This window comes from Coffea arabica, chromosome 10e, assembly GCF_036785885.1.
Source record: "Coffea arabica cultivar ET-39 chromosome 10e, Coffea Arabica ET-39 HiFi, whole genome shotgun sequence".
Lineage (NCBI taxonomy): Eukaryota > Viridiplantae > Streptophyta > Magnoliopsida > Gentianales > Rubiaceae > Coffea > Coffea arabica.
Window position 1 is genome coordinate 6,768,001 of NC_092328.1, and position 17,768 is coordinate 6,785,768.

At 36.3% G+C, this 17,768-nt stretch overlaps 1 protein-coding gene across 1 annotated transcript; it reads right to left on the minus strand.

Annotated features, from left to right (window-relative positions):
* Positions 1-3,504: 3,504 nt before the first annotated feature.
* LOC113712342 (growth-regulating factor 1-like) lies at positions 3,505-7,835 on the minus strand. The gene is made up of 4 exons (XM_027235725.2): positions 7,020-7,835; positions 6,081-6,302; positions 5,281-5,620; positions 3,505-4,832 (listed from the first exon to the last, which is right to left on the minus strand). The coding sequence occupies exons 1-4, from the start codon at positions 7,462-7,464 to the stop codon at positions 3,986-3,988; spliced, it is 1,854 nt and encodes a 617-aa protein (XP_027091526.1). The 5' UTR covers positions 7,465-7,835; the 3' UTR covers positions 3,505-3,985.
* Between the last annotated feature and the right edge of the window lie 9,933 nt (positions 7,836-17,768).

Below are 17,768 nucleotides of genomic sequence, written 5' to 3' on the forward strand. Positions count from 1 at the left end.
CCCCATGAAGTTTCATTTTTGCTTCTATGTTTGATAATTTCGAAAGGAAACAGCAATTAAGTAATTTTGGTTTGATTGTTTGCATGGTCAGCAATTCCATAGTCAAATGATAATGAACTTTAGTCTTTTTAGAACTCATTTGGAATCTTTTTGCTTGTAAGTAATGGCTGCTTAAGGCCTTCTTGCTTGTGACACTTCTGTATAATTTATATTTGTTAGTGATAGTGAAACAGGTAGAAGCGTCAAGAGGCAAATCACTGCACTGGATCATAGTTTTTAATTGTTTAAAGCTGTTTGTTGACTGATTCAAATCAAGATAATGACAATGTTGATATTTGGAATTAATTACTATCTTATCATTTGTTGCTTTCTACGAATTTATGAGATAAAATTTTGTTGGCTTTGTAAGGCAGCTAATACCAATATTAGCTGATGCATGTCCTGACCGGCAAAGTAGTCTGGGGTTTTTTGGATCTTGCAATTAAAATGACCTTATTAGTGTGTTTAGCTAGCTCTTAGGTTCTGTTTTACTTCTACAGTTGTTGAACCAAATTGCTGTTTCAAGAGGAAATATTCTGCTAAATCAGAAACACTGTCATCTGGTTGCCTTTGTGAACTTAGTTCTTGTTTCTCTTTCTCAATGCATATCTTTTTTGCACTTGATTTGTACTTTCGTCTTTACCTTATAGTAGTCTCTATTGCTGAACCTCTATTCTCAAAGAAGGCTCAGATGTTATCGACTTTCTTTACTCAAAGCATCATCTAAAGGAGCTTGCCTATTTCATTTTTCTCATGGCAATAAGATACTATTTTTGCTGTGTGCTTGGATGCTCCTAAAATTGAGTTTGGTGGTGTTTAAAGCCCTGATTTGACAAAAAGAATTGTTCTAGAGATCAGGGTTACGCACACCTCCACAGTCTATAAAATTGCAATCTAGTAAATATCCTTGTTTTAATTTTTATCATCACAAAACGTTATACGGTTGCTTTCCTCCTCTCTATCTTATCGTCTTCTTTCTATTGGTTCAATGTAAGAAAATGCTACTTGTGAGTTGCATAATCTGATTATAATTTTTCCTGTACTCTTGCATATTTGCCAATTTGTCAAGTAAAAAGCAGACACTGGCTGGAATATGGCTTCTGTCATTATTTTAGCTTTCTGCTTTAAATGATGCTTAATCAGGACTTGTCATTATCTTCCCTTTGTCAATGATGCACTAGCAACAAATGTTCATATGAATTCTGGACTGTTTTTGGCACTTTGGCTCCATTTTGGAAGTTTTGCTGGGAGAAGTAGAATAAGGTCTAAAAACCTTTTTTTTTTTAAAAAAAAAAAATTTTTTTGGGGCAAAGTTCTAACAACTTTTGAAGAACTGAGTAAATAAAAATTCCAGTGGAGGAGGGGTGTTCCGCTCTTTATAGACAAACTTGTTAGTTTCTATCAGCATCAAGTTGACAATTGCATCTTTTTTGCTGTTGTTTCTATTTCCACAGCAGTGGTAAGAAATGTCTTAAGAATGAGTTGATAACTAATTGAAGAAACATGAGCGCCACAAGATTGGGGAAGGAGTAGAGCTGGAACAAAGGGAAACTGCATGCTTCCAAACCTATTATCAGTCTAATCATGTAGGCTAGACCTGTAGTTTGAGTTGGTGAACGATTACAAGAAGAATGGACATTCTGGTGTTGACATTCAATTTGAAATGGGATAGGCTACTGATTACATCTGCAATCCCATTACGAATTGGATAGAAATAGAACCAACCGCCAGAATTAGAAGGCGGTAAAGAAAAGCTTCAATGTGTCAAAATCACTGACGAATGGAAAAGTAATTGAAGTTCCGATTTTATCAGATGTCCCCTAAGGGACCTAATCGAAGTTGAAGAAAGTAGGCTCTTCCCGAATTCCACTGGGACAAAGCTCTGAGAATGTTACAGCATGCAAACCAAACCAAACCAAACCAATGAATGAATGGTCCGGGGAGGGTGCCCATTAATGAGAATCATGCTTGGGGTGAGGCTATAAATTTGGCATATTCTGTGTTTAAACTACTGTAGGAGGCTCATGGATTAATTCGAACCACCTCAAAGACGGGCATAGCGAAATGAGGGCCACCATGAAGTAGAAGTATTTACTTCTGGCTCCAGCAAATATTTCTGACAGTGACTTTCTTGTGCTCATGCAAGACAATGCAGGTTGTCCAGAGTCCTAAATCAATTCCAGTAAATTTCTGTTCGCCAAACATCTCGTCCTCTAATCAATCAAAACGTTGCAGCTGCTACGACCCTGCCTGCAATCACATACCATCAAATACTTGTAGAAGTATTTACTTGCATTTGGAGTGGGAGGGCATGGAGGAGAGGGAAGATTGGCAAAACTAAACAAAACGCAAGTTTCTTGTTGGTCCAAAGTAAGCAGGGGATTACAGTTAAAATTAATGTCGTGATCATGAGAAGATTGGCAACCCCTAAATGGTCTACAAACTTCAAAGTGAATTGCAAACTTTTGAAATGGATGCCTGGGTGAGATTAAATTTTTTTTTTTTTTCTTTTGGTTAAGTTTGGGGAAATTATTTTGTCCGGTCGCTTTTTGCAGTTATATGGCAGGTCCCACTCCCACATGCCCGCAATTCTTTGTCTTTAGTCTTTGCTCCCAAAAGTGAATCAACATGGATGTCGGCAGATATTTATCATTTCTACCAAGATAACCAAGGGGCAAGGGCCCGAACCCCGTCAGTCATGGGACTTATTGCACCTAGTTCTTTGTTACAAATTTGAAATTTCATGCTACACTGCCGTTTTTGCAGTTATGACATTAAATTCCAGACCTTCTAAATTTGTAGCAGTTTTATGAGGCCTTGCACGAGCTAATTCGGCACTTAAATTTAATATATTCAACTTTTAACATGTTCAAATGAACGCAATTGATAATTAAAAATTGAATTTTTAAATTAATTAATTGATACTGAATTTTCTAAACAATATTTGTTCCCAAAAATAAATGATAGGTTATTTGTTTATCATTTAGTGTGATTTACAGTCAAACGTATCAAATTTAACACTTAACAATTTAATGAATTCAAATTTCAAATTTCAGAAGATTTAGCGGAAGCATAGATCGGCGACAAGAAATAAAAGAAAAACATAGAACGAGTCATGACAGCAAGATTCTTGTCAGAATTAGAAGGTACTACTGTACTATACAGTTATTTACTAAATTAATTTAGGAACAAATTCAACAAGGAGTAGAGAGATTATGCTGAGAAAATATTTAGCACTAGCAACGTGCTGCTCCACATCATGCCTAAAATTTTTGAAACATTTCGCACGAGTTCATGAGGGTCTCCTTGGATGCCATGCCATTTTTAATCTCCACTCCATTTGATGGACCACGAAAAAAGCAGTGACCGGACCACAAACGCAAGTGATCAAAGCTTTTTTGCAAGAACAAAGTCTTGCTCTTTAATTTCAGCTAACTTCAAAAGTATCATACAACACGAACAGAGTTTTGCAGAAAGTCGAGCAAAATTACTAGAGAATTTGCAACTCATGCAGGTGTCATGTGGCTGCTAAAAATCATAGCCCACATTCACAATCACATCCAGCCCGTACACTAGCCATTATATCAACCCACCAACCAACATGCTTCCTACCAACCTAAAAGCAAATGGTGATTAAAACACTCACCCAACCGGAGCACATGAAGGGATGGACAAGAGATATCCCGAAGCAAAATTTCATGTCGCACCCCAACAGCTCCACAATTATATCACTAACTCAAGCATAGTCATATTTTTATGATGATAATTCGTCAGGTTCTACATCGAGTGATTATGTCCTCACAGATGATAAAGTCACACAAGAAAAGCAACAAATTAACAAATTCCAAATGAAAAGCTAATTGCTCTTGGTGTTCGTTCGTCAGCACATATCGAAAACTCACTACTAGAATTCACTTGAAACTTGATCATCCCGGTCTGACCATAATTACAGCGCAGGCAAGGCTGGATTCACAAGAGTTGATCCAAGTACGCTGCCACTGCAAAGGCTGCCTCCTTCATGCGCCTTGCTAGCCTCGGCTCTCGGACTGCTTCCAGTGCTGCTGTTAGAACGAGACACGAAAGCGGCTTTCTGCAAAACCCCGGTAGGGGATGATGCTAACTGCGGGCTACCGTCCCAACCCTCGGTCATGAGGTTAAGAGCTGAGGCACTCTTGCTTTCGCTTGTGCCGTTATTTGTGCTATGCAACACCTCAGCGAGAGGTCCACCCATGGATGATTCCCAGGAGATGGGAATCCAGTTTGCTTGTCTGTGGGTACGATCATTGACAGTGGTACCTACTCCCAACCCCATTTGTGTAGCTTCAACTTCCCGGGATAACCTCAATGGGGATGATGCCACTTTTTCATTGGTGGGAGACGATGTAGAGGACATGAAGTCTGAGGCAGCCATCGAGATGGAAATGGACAGTTGAGTCCTGTCTGAGTGCAGATCAATGTCTGGCCATGAAACAACAGATGAACGTTCAGTCCTGTTATTGGGCCAGTCATCCATAAACTGGCGAAGACCAGTGCGTGATTTGCTTTCGTGATCATTGACTTCTTCACAAGTACCATAGTTACTGCAGTTCACTAAAGAAGAGCTTCTGTCCAAAGGATTTAGCAGAGAGTCAGAGCAGACCTGTCCAAATTCTCCCCGAGAAGATTGTTGGTAGGGGTTCTGCGGTTTGGGAAGGGGATATTGGTTATCTTTCAAGTTTATACGTCGAGATATCATGGAGAGACCAGTTGTATCTTGAATTCTCCCACCCAAATTTTCCTTTTCCAGAAAGGTCCTGACGGGAAAATGAGGAGTTAACCAACCATCCAAGTTTAATTAAGAAACACCTTAATAACATAAAAAAGCATGTCTCCATAAATTGACTGTTAAAGGTAAGTGGCACAAATTTCAGGCTGTACACTAAATTAATTGCAAGTTCAATGGATCCATCACGGTGTAAAGATGAAATGACTAGAAGTCTTTTAACTAATATCCACCATCAATCACTATATAAGTTAAACCAGACAATGAAAGCGTCATGGCCATGTCAACATGCCAATATAAAGATGAAATGAGCAGGAAGTCTTAACTAATATCCACCATCAGTCATTATATAAGTTGAACCAGACAATGAAGTGGCGTGGCAATGTCAACATGCCAGTTTTATCAGCAGATTTAACTCATTAATTTCCTACTTTGAATATGTTCAACAGTTAATTGTCCAGAAGGAACCTTCTGTTTACCTGTCAAGTTGGGGAGATGCGGCACATTGAACATTGGCACCAGTCTGGAGGAGGCCTAAGCTGTTGGACGCACTGCCTCCAGGAACCACTGCAGCAGATGCAGAGGAAGTTGGCGTCAATTTGGCAGCATTATTCGTGGTTCCTGCAACAGAATGGCCAGGTTGGCCTTCCACAGGCTTTCTTGAACGATGGCGGCCCCTGTTCATGTGCCGCTCACAGTACTTCTGGTCAGCAACTGCATCTCTTGAGCACCGCCATTTCTTGCCATCGGTCCTTCGGCACCTTCCTGGTTCAGGGTCAGTACTGTTGGAGAATCCTATATGGAAAGCACCCCAACCAACTGCCAACAAGAACGAACAAAGAACACTTGAATGCAGAACAGAACACTAGTGATTGTCCCCCAAACTTTCAATGCAAAACATAAATTTCCCTTGTGCAAACACTAAAAGGAGACCCTTCACTAAATAGAAGAGGAACAGACTCATTTACTAACTTGTCTCGCCAAAATCTCCATCTCAAGATAACAAGGAGTCCTAAAGTTGAACAGAAATCATGACTATTCTATAGTTCAGGATAAAACCAACTTTTTCCTTGCTGGGAGAAGAATCTACAAAGTTACCGCTAGAAACAAATGGTGGCACCAACCATGAAGCCGATGGGGGAGCACCAGTAAGATGAATGATGAAAACCAAACCAGCAAAATGTTCCACTTGCAAGTTGTAATACTCCTATGCAAATCTCACTTAAAAAGTACATTTGTTCCATGTTTAATGAGAAGAAAATGAAAAGAGGACACTTACAAGCGCTGGGCCTTAGGCCTGCAAAGCTTGAGAAACCAGCAGAATCGAGTGCTTTCCTAATTGGGCTGAGAAGATAAGAAGGTATGGGCATATTCGCGTTGATGTACTTGTAGATCAAGGCTTGGTGTTCCAGTTCCATCCACTGAGATGGTGTGAACGGTCCCCTAACCCCAGATGGTACCCCGTGCATGTTTCCAGCATTCAAGCCTCCGCTGCCGTAGCCTGATGATGCAAAGAAGAGAAACAAATCAAGCCAAGATATGATGCAGAACAAGAAGTAGGGAAACCCACTTGAACCATTCCAGGAAATGACAAGCACCTGAATAAAACGTTTCTGCAAAAAGGAAAAGAAGACTTTTGAAAGAAGTATGACAGAAAACTCAAAATAGCTCTATATGCAACATTTATGGGGGCTACAACAATAATGGATTTATCCAGCCTTTCTGAAATCATAAGACACGGCAGAAGGAGACAGAGATAGGAGAAAATTCAGAACTAATCAATGAAAAGATGGATCTTTTAAGTTTTAACGTTACCACCGTATTTCTTATTATCCTGATTTTCGTTTTTCGCACTCGGTAACAAACTGTACCATGGCATTAGTACCATCCCATCCACTCGAAAATAGGAACGCAATAGTAGTAGTGACTGGCCTACTAGTAGAGCCTCAGAAAATTCTTTCCTTCTCCTATCGCGCTGCATGGCAGGAAGACTCTTAATTGCAGTTCAAAAGTTTAGCAAATTCAAACATTTTGACCACAACTTTTAACAGAAAAATAGCCATAAACATAATAATGATGGTAGTGCAATTAAACCTGGCTTCACGCAAATGCTGAGAAATACCCCTCCCAAATGAGAAACCATACAACTATCCTCAATACCTTTGATGCTATATCAGCAAAATGTGTCATCATAAAAGTCACGAAGTTTTTTTGGTACCTGTAGTTCTACTATAAACAATTGAAGAGGGGTGGTGATAATAAGGTAATGTCACACTCTGAGAGTTGGGAGAAGAGAAGCTAAGCATCTGCTGATGGCCTAAACCTTCAGGGAATAAGTTACTACAACTACTATTAGATCTCAGTAAAGGAGTTCTCTGCTGAAACAGCATTGCTTTGGAAGCTGAGAAATCATCAGGGCTAATCTTGGCAACTTTTAAGTCCCTCAAGTCATCTTCAGCAGCAGCAGCAGCAGCAGCAGCAGCAGTAGTAGTCCCTGCTGACCTTTCCTGCTTGAGAAATCCAGATCCGTACCACTTTTGTTTAGTCTCAGCATCAGAAGTAGTAGTTGCAGTGGTAGGAAGTGTATTTGAAGAAGCAAAACCAGTTGTCTCTGAACACATTAACCCCCCACCATTGTCCAAACTGACCACCCCAAAATCCATTAACAGAGAACAAGCAAGTAAAGTGCAAGAAAGGCGTAGTAGTATCTATAAAGTGCCCAGACAATGAAAATGGAACATGGGTTCATTACAGGAAAAGACACAACAAGCTTCTTGCTTGTGCCTTGAAGAAAGGACCATTTTTAAAGAGCAAGAATATTGATTATAGCAAATAGTAGCAGCAGCAGTTTAGGTGTTATGTAGCATAGTTAAGGCTGAAGCAGACCTACGAAAGGGCAGCAAAACAGGTTTAAGTTTTAGGGACTTTGATGTCTGGGACTGGCAAATTATTGCTCGGAGATAGAGAGGGAGAGAAAGGGTGGGAGAAAAAGTTGTAGTAGTAGTAGTACTAAATACTCTAGAGAGTGAGAGTATGATAGTTTCTAGCGTACATTTATGTTGCATTTAGGACACTCAACAAAGGCCACAGTCCCAAAACAAATCATGTAGGGTACATGGAAAAATATCGATGTGTAGAGTACACGGGAGATAATCTCTAGAATCTCGATAACACTGTGGTACTCTAATGTATTCGAAAAATTTTTAGATTTTCCGTCACAATTTTTAATATCATGAAGAGGTACATGGGAGGTAGTCTCCATAATCTAGATAATTCTAGTTTCGAAAAATTTTTACCTTTTTCGGGAACATATTTTTTAATTATCTTTTAATCTCATATTTATCAAATTATTATAATAAATTATTTAATATAAAAATAGCAATTCAAATGGACTCTGCTGCTAATACCAAATGCCTTTTTGTTTATTTGTTTTGCTTACTCGAAACTTGTTTGCATATTTTCTTCCAAAAAAAAAAAAAAGTGATTGTATTTTACTTGAAATTTGGAAACTTACTCAGTTATTTTGGGTAGAATAGAAGTATTCTGTAAGTTATCTATAGCAGTAAGTATTAAACTACTACCACTACTTTGTGGATAGTTGTTAGACACAATAAGTAACTTGTTTTTCCCACCAAGTACGGCCTAATTGTCAAATGAGTTTTTTTGATATTTATCTAAAATTTTACTATATAATTTATTATAAAAGTTGTGGAAATTTTTTTTTAAGTGCTTAAATCTTTGGTTATTTTGAAGTTTATAGTTTAAAAATTTTGAAATTTTTTTTAAGATTATTGTAATTAAAGCTATTAAAAAACTTATAGAAGAAAAACTTGATTAAAAACTTATTTGTCAAACAGAAAGTTTTTAAACAATACATTTTAAAATACCCAAAAATTTAAACATTTCAAAAAATTTTCTGCAAATTTTACATTAAACTATAACAGTAAAATTTTAGATAAACACAAAAAAAAAATTATTTACCAAATGGGGCTTACATAAAATTCTGAAAGGGAATCTGACACAATAGAAAGCAAATGAAGTAGTAGAAACTGTGTGTGATTTTGGGTCAGAGTATTACACTGGCTCTGTAGCCCTCAAAATTAAAGTCAAACATGACTAACGGTTGGTTACCCCAAAAGGAGAAAATGCAATATCATGGAAAACGAGTCAATCGCCTAACGAAATTATATACTCCCTCCGTCCCACTTTGATAGTCCTGTTTCTTTTTTCACACAGTTTAAGAAAAAGTAGTTAACTTTGTTGGAAAAGTAAATTTAGATTGCTATTTTCCTAAAATACCCTCACATTAAATAGAGTACAACTTTATGGGAACTTGAATTGATGGTAAAAAAAGAATCAACTCTCATTAAATGGGGTAGGTTTATAGCAGCAACAACTTGTATTGAATAAGGGTATTTTAGGAAAATGAAAATACAACTACATTCTTCAATTGGAAAGTGAACTATAATTTGGGACAGACAAAAAAGGAAAACAGGACTATCAAAGTGGGACGGAGGGAGTATGATGAATGATCAGAAACAAAAAAGAAAAAAGAAGCACATTTTAAGAACTAGGCAGCTTGATTATTAGACCATTTCGATCCTTTTTATTTGTACCTTCAGTTTTGACTTATTTTGACTTGGTATAATGGAACCTTATATGGATTGTGGTTTTTTTTTAAAAAAAAAATTTATATTTTTTTGTAAATATATTTTTAATTATTTTTTATTTTATATATATCAAATCATTAAAATAAATTTTCTATAAAAACTCGTAAAAATAACCCTTCAAACAGGAGGCTTCGCTGGGGGCTGTTTTTGCACAGCAAAACCGGCAGCGGTTTACTATCATCCTTTCTCCCGCTATCATCTCTAGTCTAGAAGCCAGACTACTGGTGGGCTGCATGAAGAAAGATGCACAGCCACGTGACGACATCAACTTACATGCTAATCTCCAACTTGTCCTACTCTCACCCTGCCTTGCCGTTGTTCTACTCTCTCCTTTATAATTACTTTGAGAAAAAAAGAAATTCATTCCTTTTCCCCCTAGACAAAAAAAAAAGAAAAGAGAAGAATTTCGTTCTAAGTTCCAACGACCTTTTCAACTATGCTTCATTGGTCTGATTTTAATCAAACCCAAAAAGTTAACTCAAACGGTCAAAATTGGTCAAGAACTAATCGAATGGATCAAAATCGACTTGCTCCGGCTACTTTTTTTTTTTTTTTCTGTTGTTGTGTAAATTATTTAGCATTTAAATAAATAAAAAATCAAATTTTTTACTCAGACGATTTAACCAATTGAATCAATTAAGAGCCATAAACTCGTTCAACTCGCTTACTAGTCTCCAGTTCTTAAGAACCTTGCTTAAGGAAAAGATTATAGAGAATAAATTTTTTTTTTCACTAAACTTTTGCAAACAAAGATTAGTCTATTATAGACCCAATGCACCATAGTAATCGAGTGCAAGTTAGTTAGGGTCTTGATTAGTCTTTGAGTTCACTTTAGGCCATTGCCGGTCAAAGAATGAAAGCTTACAACGTGATCATACCCTAATCTGGAGGACGTGGAAGAATAAAATATCCAGAATTTTTCTTCTGTGCAAAAAAGGCATCCGGCCTAGCTGCGTGGATTAAAATGAGACCCAAAGCCGCAGAAGATTTTTTTTTTTATATAAAAAAAAAAAATTGGATAAGTGTGGGATAACAAGTACCGTCTTCCTCCAGAGCAAGGATTCTCCGGACACCATCATTTTGTTTTTGGGAAAATCCAGGGACGCCATCACATCATGCAACATGCATATGGTTCATGAAAAAAAAAATGATAATTTGTTAAGTGATGATATTTTGAGCACTTGTCAACTAATATCAAAGCCTAAAGAAACTTGTACTCAACTCTCTCTCTCAGTAACAAGACGGAGGAGACATAATTACATGACGAAGTACTACTACCATTTTTCGCAATAAGGAACCCCACATTAGGGAGACAAACATAAATAGAAAAATCCCTGGCCGCGAGGGAACTGGGTGATTGATCCTGGGTCACGTGACTCTCGTGATGGTATTGGCGTTTCAAACTTTCAATTGCTAAAATGTGAAAAGTGAAAACCACTCCGGCGCGTCAGGATAGAAGGGGGAGAAAGCAAGTGGCAAAGGTCGATGATTGCATGGTACGGACGCGCGTGGTCGGGGTGCGACTTTTAGACGCTAGTATGCTACGCTTTCCCTTTGGAGATGACACAACTCGAGGATGTATATTAAACTAAGAGTTGTACGTATCTTTTTTCTTTTCCTTTCTGCGACAGATAATCATAGTGTAAGAAAAATTAATCTTTGACAGAATACTTATTTAAAGACTGTGTGCATATGCAAACTTTAAACTTAGATCATTTAAAGAAATAAAGAGTTTGTAGCTATTCATGCACGTTTTGAGTGTATTGACTAATCAAAAAATACTTTATATAGAAAAAATTTCAATAAAAATATTTTTTTTAACGTAAATGGAAGGTGTTGAACCCGAAACTTCTCATTTACATTCTCTCTCCCATACCACCCAATATATCCTCCCTACTCCATCCCCAATAAAAATACTTAACAACTGTTTAATTATATACTCCCTCCGTCCCACTTTGATAGTCCTGTTTCTTTTTTCACACAATTTAAGAAAAAATAGTTAATTTTATTGCAAAAGTAAATTTAGATTGCTATTTTCTTAAAATACCCTTACATTAAATATGGTACAACTTTATGGGAACTTGAATTGAAGGTAAAACAAGAACCAACTCTCATTAAATGGGGTAGATTTATAGTAATAATAACTTATATTGAATAAGGGTATTTTAGGAAAATTAAAATACAACTACATTCTTCAATTGGAAATTGGACTACAATTTGGGACAGATGAAAAAGGAAAACAGGACTATCAAAGTGGGACGGAGGGAGTATTTTGTATTTTAGGGGGAGGGGGAGTGGTAAAATATGTGTTCATTATTAGAGGAACATTCCAAGTAACTATCTAGTAATTGACTAACTAATGTGCGGGACACCTAATAGTCAGAAAACGACCAGTTCGCATAATGCAGGGCAGACGCTTCCAATTGTGTCCACCCTTAATAAATACTTGCAATTCTTCTAGTCGGACGTAATACCATTAAAAGAAAATAAATAAATACATACACACTTATATACAAAATACCCCCCGCCCCCACTGCCGTACTTGATGCATAATTGCATATCCTAAAATGTACATAAATACATACACACGTATATATCATAAAATAAATACACACACTTATATACATACGTGATACAACTCTGTGTCTCTATCAATATCGTCTCGAAATCCCAAAATTATGTGCTAAGGCTCTAGATTCTAGAGAGGATTGGCTTCGGCTATGGGATGGGGGTTATGGGGAAAGAATTTGAAGTGCTTTATATTGATTAAAATAATACTCTGCTTACAAGGATAGAGGGAAGAAGGGTATGCAAGAGGGATTGTACTGTAGTGATGGAGACATGTCAGGGGTGGGTGGTGTGGTGGTATTTGTTGCCACGTGTGGCCCATCTCGACATGGTCCCTAATGACACGAAAGAGAGAGAGTCTCCGCTAAACGACATTTTGGTATTTATATTTAGTTCTCACACACAACACACACCCCAGTTGGCCTTGGCTGGTCCTTCGCTCTTCTTCCCCCCATAGCAAAATCTTCACACGATATGATTTTTTTTTTTCTTTTTTTAGGTTAAAGAGGATCAACGGTAATTTCTTATTTATCTCCGTGATGACTCAAATTTATGATCTTTTTGATTGTAGATAAAGCATTTTATCAGCTTCATTATCGAGTGCTTCACATGATATGATGCTTTAATTGTGCGAGATTGATGAAGGAGATGGGGAAAAAGAGGTGTCGAGTGCAGAATTAACTCTAATATAAATAATTTAATAAAAAATTTATACTTTTTTGTTATTTCCTAATCACCTTTTCAAACAATTTCCAAGGACTCTGTGTATATTATATTGCAAAATAGATGTTCAGTGAGTTGTAATAAAATTTTATTTAATCTTCATTTTGGGATACAAATAATTTATTTTTGGACACAGGAGAGGAGTTTGAAATTTTTCTTAAAATAGCATTATAGAGTATCTTTTGTAATGTAATTTATACGTTATTTAAAAAATGATTGAATTATTTGCAAAAAACTATTTGATCATATTATCAACGCATTTTCAATCATCTTTTTATCTTGTATATATCATATTAAAAAAGCGTTACAATATATTTTTTTTCAAAAAATTATCGCAAATAATCTGCTTTCCAAACACAGTCACTTGTGTTTACCACACAAGTAAAATAAATATTTGTAACAAAGTAAATATAAAGAGGATGGAAATGTCATCACGCACTCATTGTGTTAAAATTTAGTATTCATACGATGACAATGTACTACCTAGTATTTGTTTGCACAACCTACTTAAAAGTTGCAGGCTCAGAAGCATACATTTAGATCTATGTACAATAACGATCATCAAATGTTTTTCCAGTATCGGAAAATTTCCACCCTTGCAAGCATTGAGGAATTTCTTCATTGTACAAGTACTAATACATACCGTAACTATATATATGCCCACCTAATTAAATTTCCATGACTTCTGAAGACACTGTATGAATTATAGCAATGTCTCTAGATCTCAAACATGAGGCATTTGCGAGTTGCAGGTTTGAATTGAGCGACAATCAAAGGAGGAGGGGTTCGCTTCCTCTCGGCCGACAGGGGTGCTATGGGACCCGTCCAAACTTTTGGCTGAGCTTTGCCCTCTTCCAACGCCTTCTTCTGTGAATTTGTACCGCCATTTCTTTGAAGTCCCCACCACAAAGACCCATCCCATTATGATATTTTCTGGTTGGTTTTGGATCTTGTACATGTCTTGTTTGCCTTTGTATTTGCATGCTATGCCCTCCAGATTACAAAATAAGTCATTATTGGCATCATCTTCTTTTTAATCAACCAAGAAAATTGGCTAGAAGCTATAGAGGATAGGACTAACATGTTTTTTTCACGGCCAAGGGATTAAAAATCCAGATATTGACAAGACCATAGCGTGGTCGGGTAGGCTTGTATAAGGGTGTAGATGAGTCGATTCGAATTTAAGTGATGCAATATGTGAGGTTGACATATTTCAAAACTTGTTGAACTCGTAATATTTAAAGCCTTGTTTGGAAAGGGATTTTTTCATCAAAAAAATCTCTACATTTTTCGTGAACATACTTTTCAATTGTCTTTTTACTTCACATATATCAAATCATTACAATACATTTTTTTACAAAAATTTTAGAAAATTGCAAGCCAAACACAACCTAAGCTTTAATTTTCTTGAATTTCGATCGGATCTAACTCAAATGAGTTAGGTGATGTAAAATTAAAATTTTATGCAGTTTCAAACAACAATTATGATACACATTTCATAATTTTATAAAATTATGCATCATGTCATTTTATAAAATTTAATTCCAAGATTTCCTACAAAATAGGACAGTAAATAGAATGAATAGAATCAAAGGTTAAAAGAGATCAGAAACTACCGAGTGGTTGGTTAATTTGGAGACCATGGACGGATCCGATATGCTATGCACGTAAGCATGGTTGAATCTTCTCCAGACTCAAATTCAAAGTACTCAGGGTAGGATTTGAGTCTAATTTTTCAAATTCAAACCCTATCTAAACTCAAACCTGTAAAAAAGTTATGAATTTAGATAGGATCCGATTTTCTATAATCTATACTCAATTTTATATCCAAATTATACCCTACCCAAACATATATGTGTATGATGCGTGTGTTTATACAATATATATATATATATATATATATATATATATACACGCGTGCGCGCACATAAAGAAAAAATTAGCAAATGAAATATTGGATGTGGATACAAATAAAACTTTGAAAATAAACAAAAAATAGTTGGTAATAGTTCCTTCTTTTATTTCATAATATTGCATTCAATTTCTTGAATATTAATTTTATTATAAAAAACAGAAACTTGATGGTATTTATGTTATATTTGAATTCTATATATTTTAAAAATATTTTTACTTTAGTTATTTGTTGTATATGTACAGATATCCATTAGATACTCAAATTCGTAAGAATTAAGTGTTTGAGTTTGGATATGTGTCTAACTATATTTAATAGATTTGAATTTGGATCAAAAGGAGCCATATTAGCGCAACGAATATTTTGTCACACTTTTTTATTATATTGTTATTTATCATTCATAAATATCATATTTTAGTTTTTTAAAATTTTCTTAAAACTCAATAACTATTAATTGAGCAAAAAATAAATACAACAGTCTCAAAAAAGTAATATATAATAAAAAATTAAAAAATACAATAGAAAATAAATTTAAAAAATCTCATTGTTATGCATTTTGATTTTTTGGCTTTGTTAAATTTTGTGTATTATCCAGTTAATATTATTGGATTTTGAGAAAACAAAAAAGAATTAAAATATGATATTTATGAAAGAGAAATAGAAATATAATTAGAAGTGGGATAAAGACCGATACAGAAAGTGAGACAGAAAATCAGTTGAATCCAACTACATTCTACTCGTTGACATGCTACATGTATATACATACATGCACGCCAGGTTGCTGGCGCCTAGCACTGCTCCTATTTCACAACGCATTTGTTTACTTTTTTTTTTTAGTTAGATAAATCTTTTTAGTGTCCTTCTTTTTTTCCTTTTCATTTCGTCGCATGCAGCAGCAAACCGGATATAATGAATGAGAATTTAGTTAAAACACTACTCGTCTCCAACAATGTCATTTATTTTAAAGTACGATGCATCAATTTGCTAACAAGAATAAGTTCCCGATAATATGTTTAGTAGCAGCAGTTTGTATATCCTAAAATCGCGTTGGAATTTGAAAAGCTTATAGATAGATTGCAACAACAGGTGGTTAGGTGAACATATGAATCGAACACTTCTCCAACACAATAATACTAAAATCGAACCAAACAGGTTTTACGTTCTGAAGGCAGAATGAAGGTATAACTACTACATTTGGATGTCACAATCGATCGAGGAAACTGGTAATGTTTTGTCCTTCCTTTCTCTTTTCTTTTGTGGTTGAGCATCACGTCAAGACACCTGCTCCAAAAGTTAAAATTCCAATCCAATTTCCAGCTAAGGTAGTGCTAGCACAAGCAAACATCACTTTAGAGGGCCGGGGGGGGGGGGGAGGGGGGGGGGAAGGAAAAAAAAAGAAAAAGAAGAAGAATTTATCGTACGAAGTACTATGGCCCGATGGATCCAAAGGATGATTTCATTTGGTGATGCTTCACTGGGGGGAAGCACATGAATTTTAGAAACAAAAGTAGCCATACGTGGGTGGAACTTGGATGCAAGGTGCAAATCTCTCTTTGACACGAAGCAAGTTGATAGTATGTTAAAGAAAGGAAGCAAGTTGGGTGGGTGTTGGGACCAAAACTTTCCATAGAAATCCAGGCTCCAGCGGAACTGTACTGAGATTATGGGCGTCAATCGACCATCATCTGGCGTACATCTTCCAACCGACATAATTAAGTAGCAAGATGCATGTAGACACCGATTTCTTGGTTAATTGCCAAATCATTCCTACGTACGCACCCTGCGACTAAACAACTTGCCTTGTCAATTCCATTTACAATTGCTGTCGTACTCCTAATGGTTATGGTTGACAAAAATACTAGTTTAAAGAGATGAAATCTGTATAATAATAGAGTAATTTTGAATGAAAAGGCCGAATAATGCACTAACAAAAAAGAGGGTTGAATTGAGTGATCATGCAAGAGAACTGTATGTAAGTAGGCGATCCTGAATATACTTTTTACTTAGGAAAGAAAAAAAAAAGAATGAAGTATTAGTAAAATTCACTTTGGTAGGTACGTAGGTGTTAGTAATTCTTGAATTCTTAAAGGCAAAATGTACACAATAAAGCGGGAAATAATAGGAGCACTGGTTATTTTGAGACGGGGTGAGATGAAATCTGGAGTTTTGATCGGAGAACAGATGAATTTTATAAGAGCAATAAGTGCACATTTTCGTCGTACTTAGCAGTGTCCATGCAACAAGGGCAACGAAATTGCATGATGGCCCGAATTTCATCAGACGCCTCCAATTCTCGTGGACACGGAGAGACAGATGAGATGCTCCAGTTAAAGCGTTTTTGTGGCACAGTGTAAAGTTGGGTGGTGGAAAGTTAATGCGATAAGCATCTTTTTTTTTTTTTCTGTTTCTTGGTTTTGGAACAATGTGCCTTGTTGAGCTAGAGAAGCAAATGCATGCAGTCAATGATCACTTAATAATCTCTTTATCGGGAATGGTTGTTTTCTATCGCCAATTTTTCTGATTGGTGACGATTGATCAGTCACCAACGCTATGAATTCATCCACAAGACGCGTGCGACCTGCAAAGCGTCATTGCTGCATTTGGTGGAATTTCTTTCAAGCCGCCCTAATCTTCATAGCCCCCGTCCTTTCAACAATACCCTACTTTCTTGGTGCTCCTGATGCATATTTTGACTCGAGCCAGTGGCTGGAAGAGGATGTCCAGCGTGTGCTGGCAAAATTATGGAGACAGTAGTAAAACATACTGTACACTACAATCACATCCCCAGCTGATTTGGTAGGAATTGAGCTGAGCTGAGCTGATGGTAAGTACTGTCACTTTGGCCAACAAAGCCAAGCACAGGACAAAATACAAGTACACAGATAAATTTTATTGTCTATTTTATTGCTAAACATGCTTCTTGCAATATTATAGACAACGCTTCAAAGTATTAGCTCCAAAAAAATATATATATAAACTTATTTTTTGTAAAATAGAAAGGGAGAGAAGAGGGAAGAGCAAACCAATCTATCTATCTAATAGAATAAAATCGCGAGTTGACAATCCTCAGATGTTAGCCAGGGTTTTATTTTAT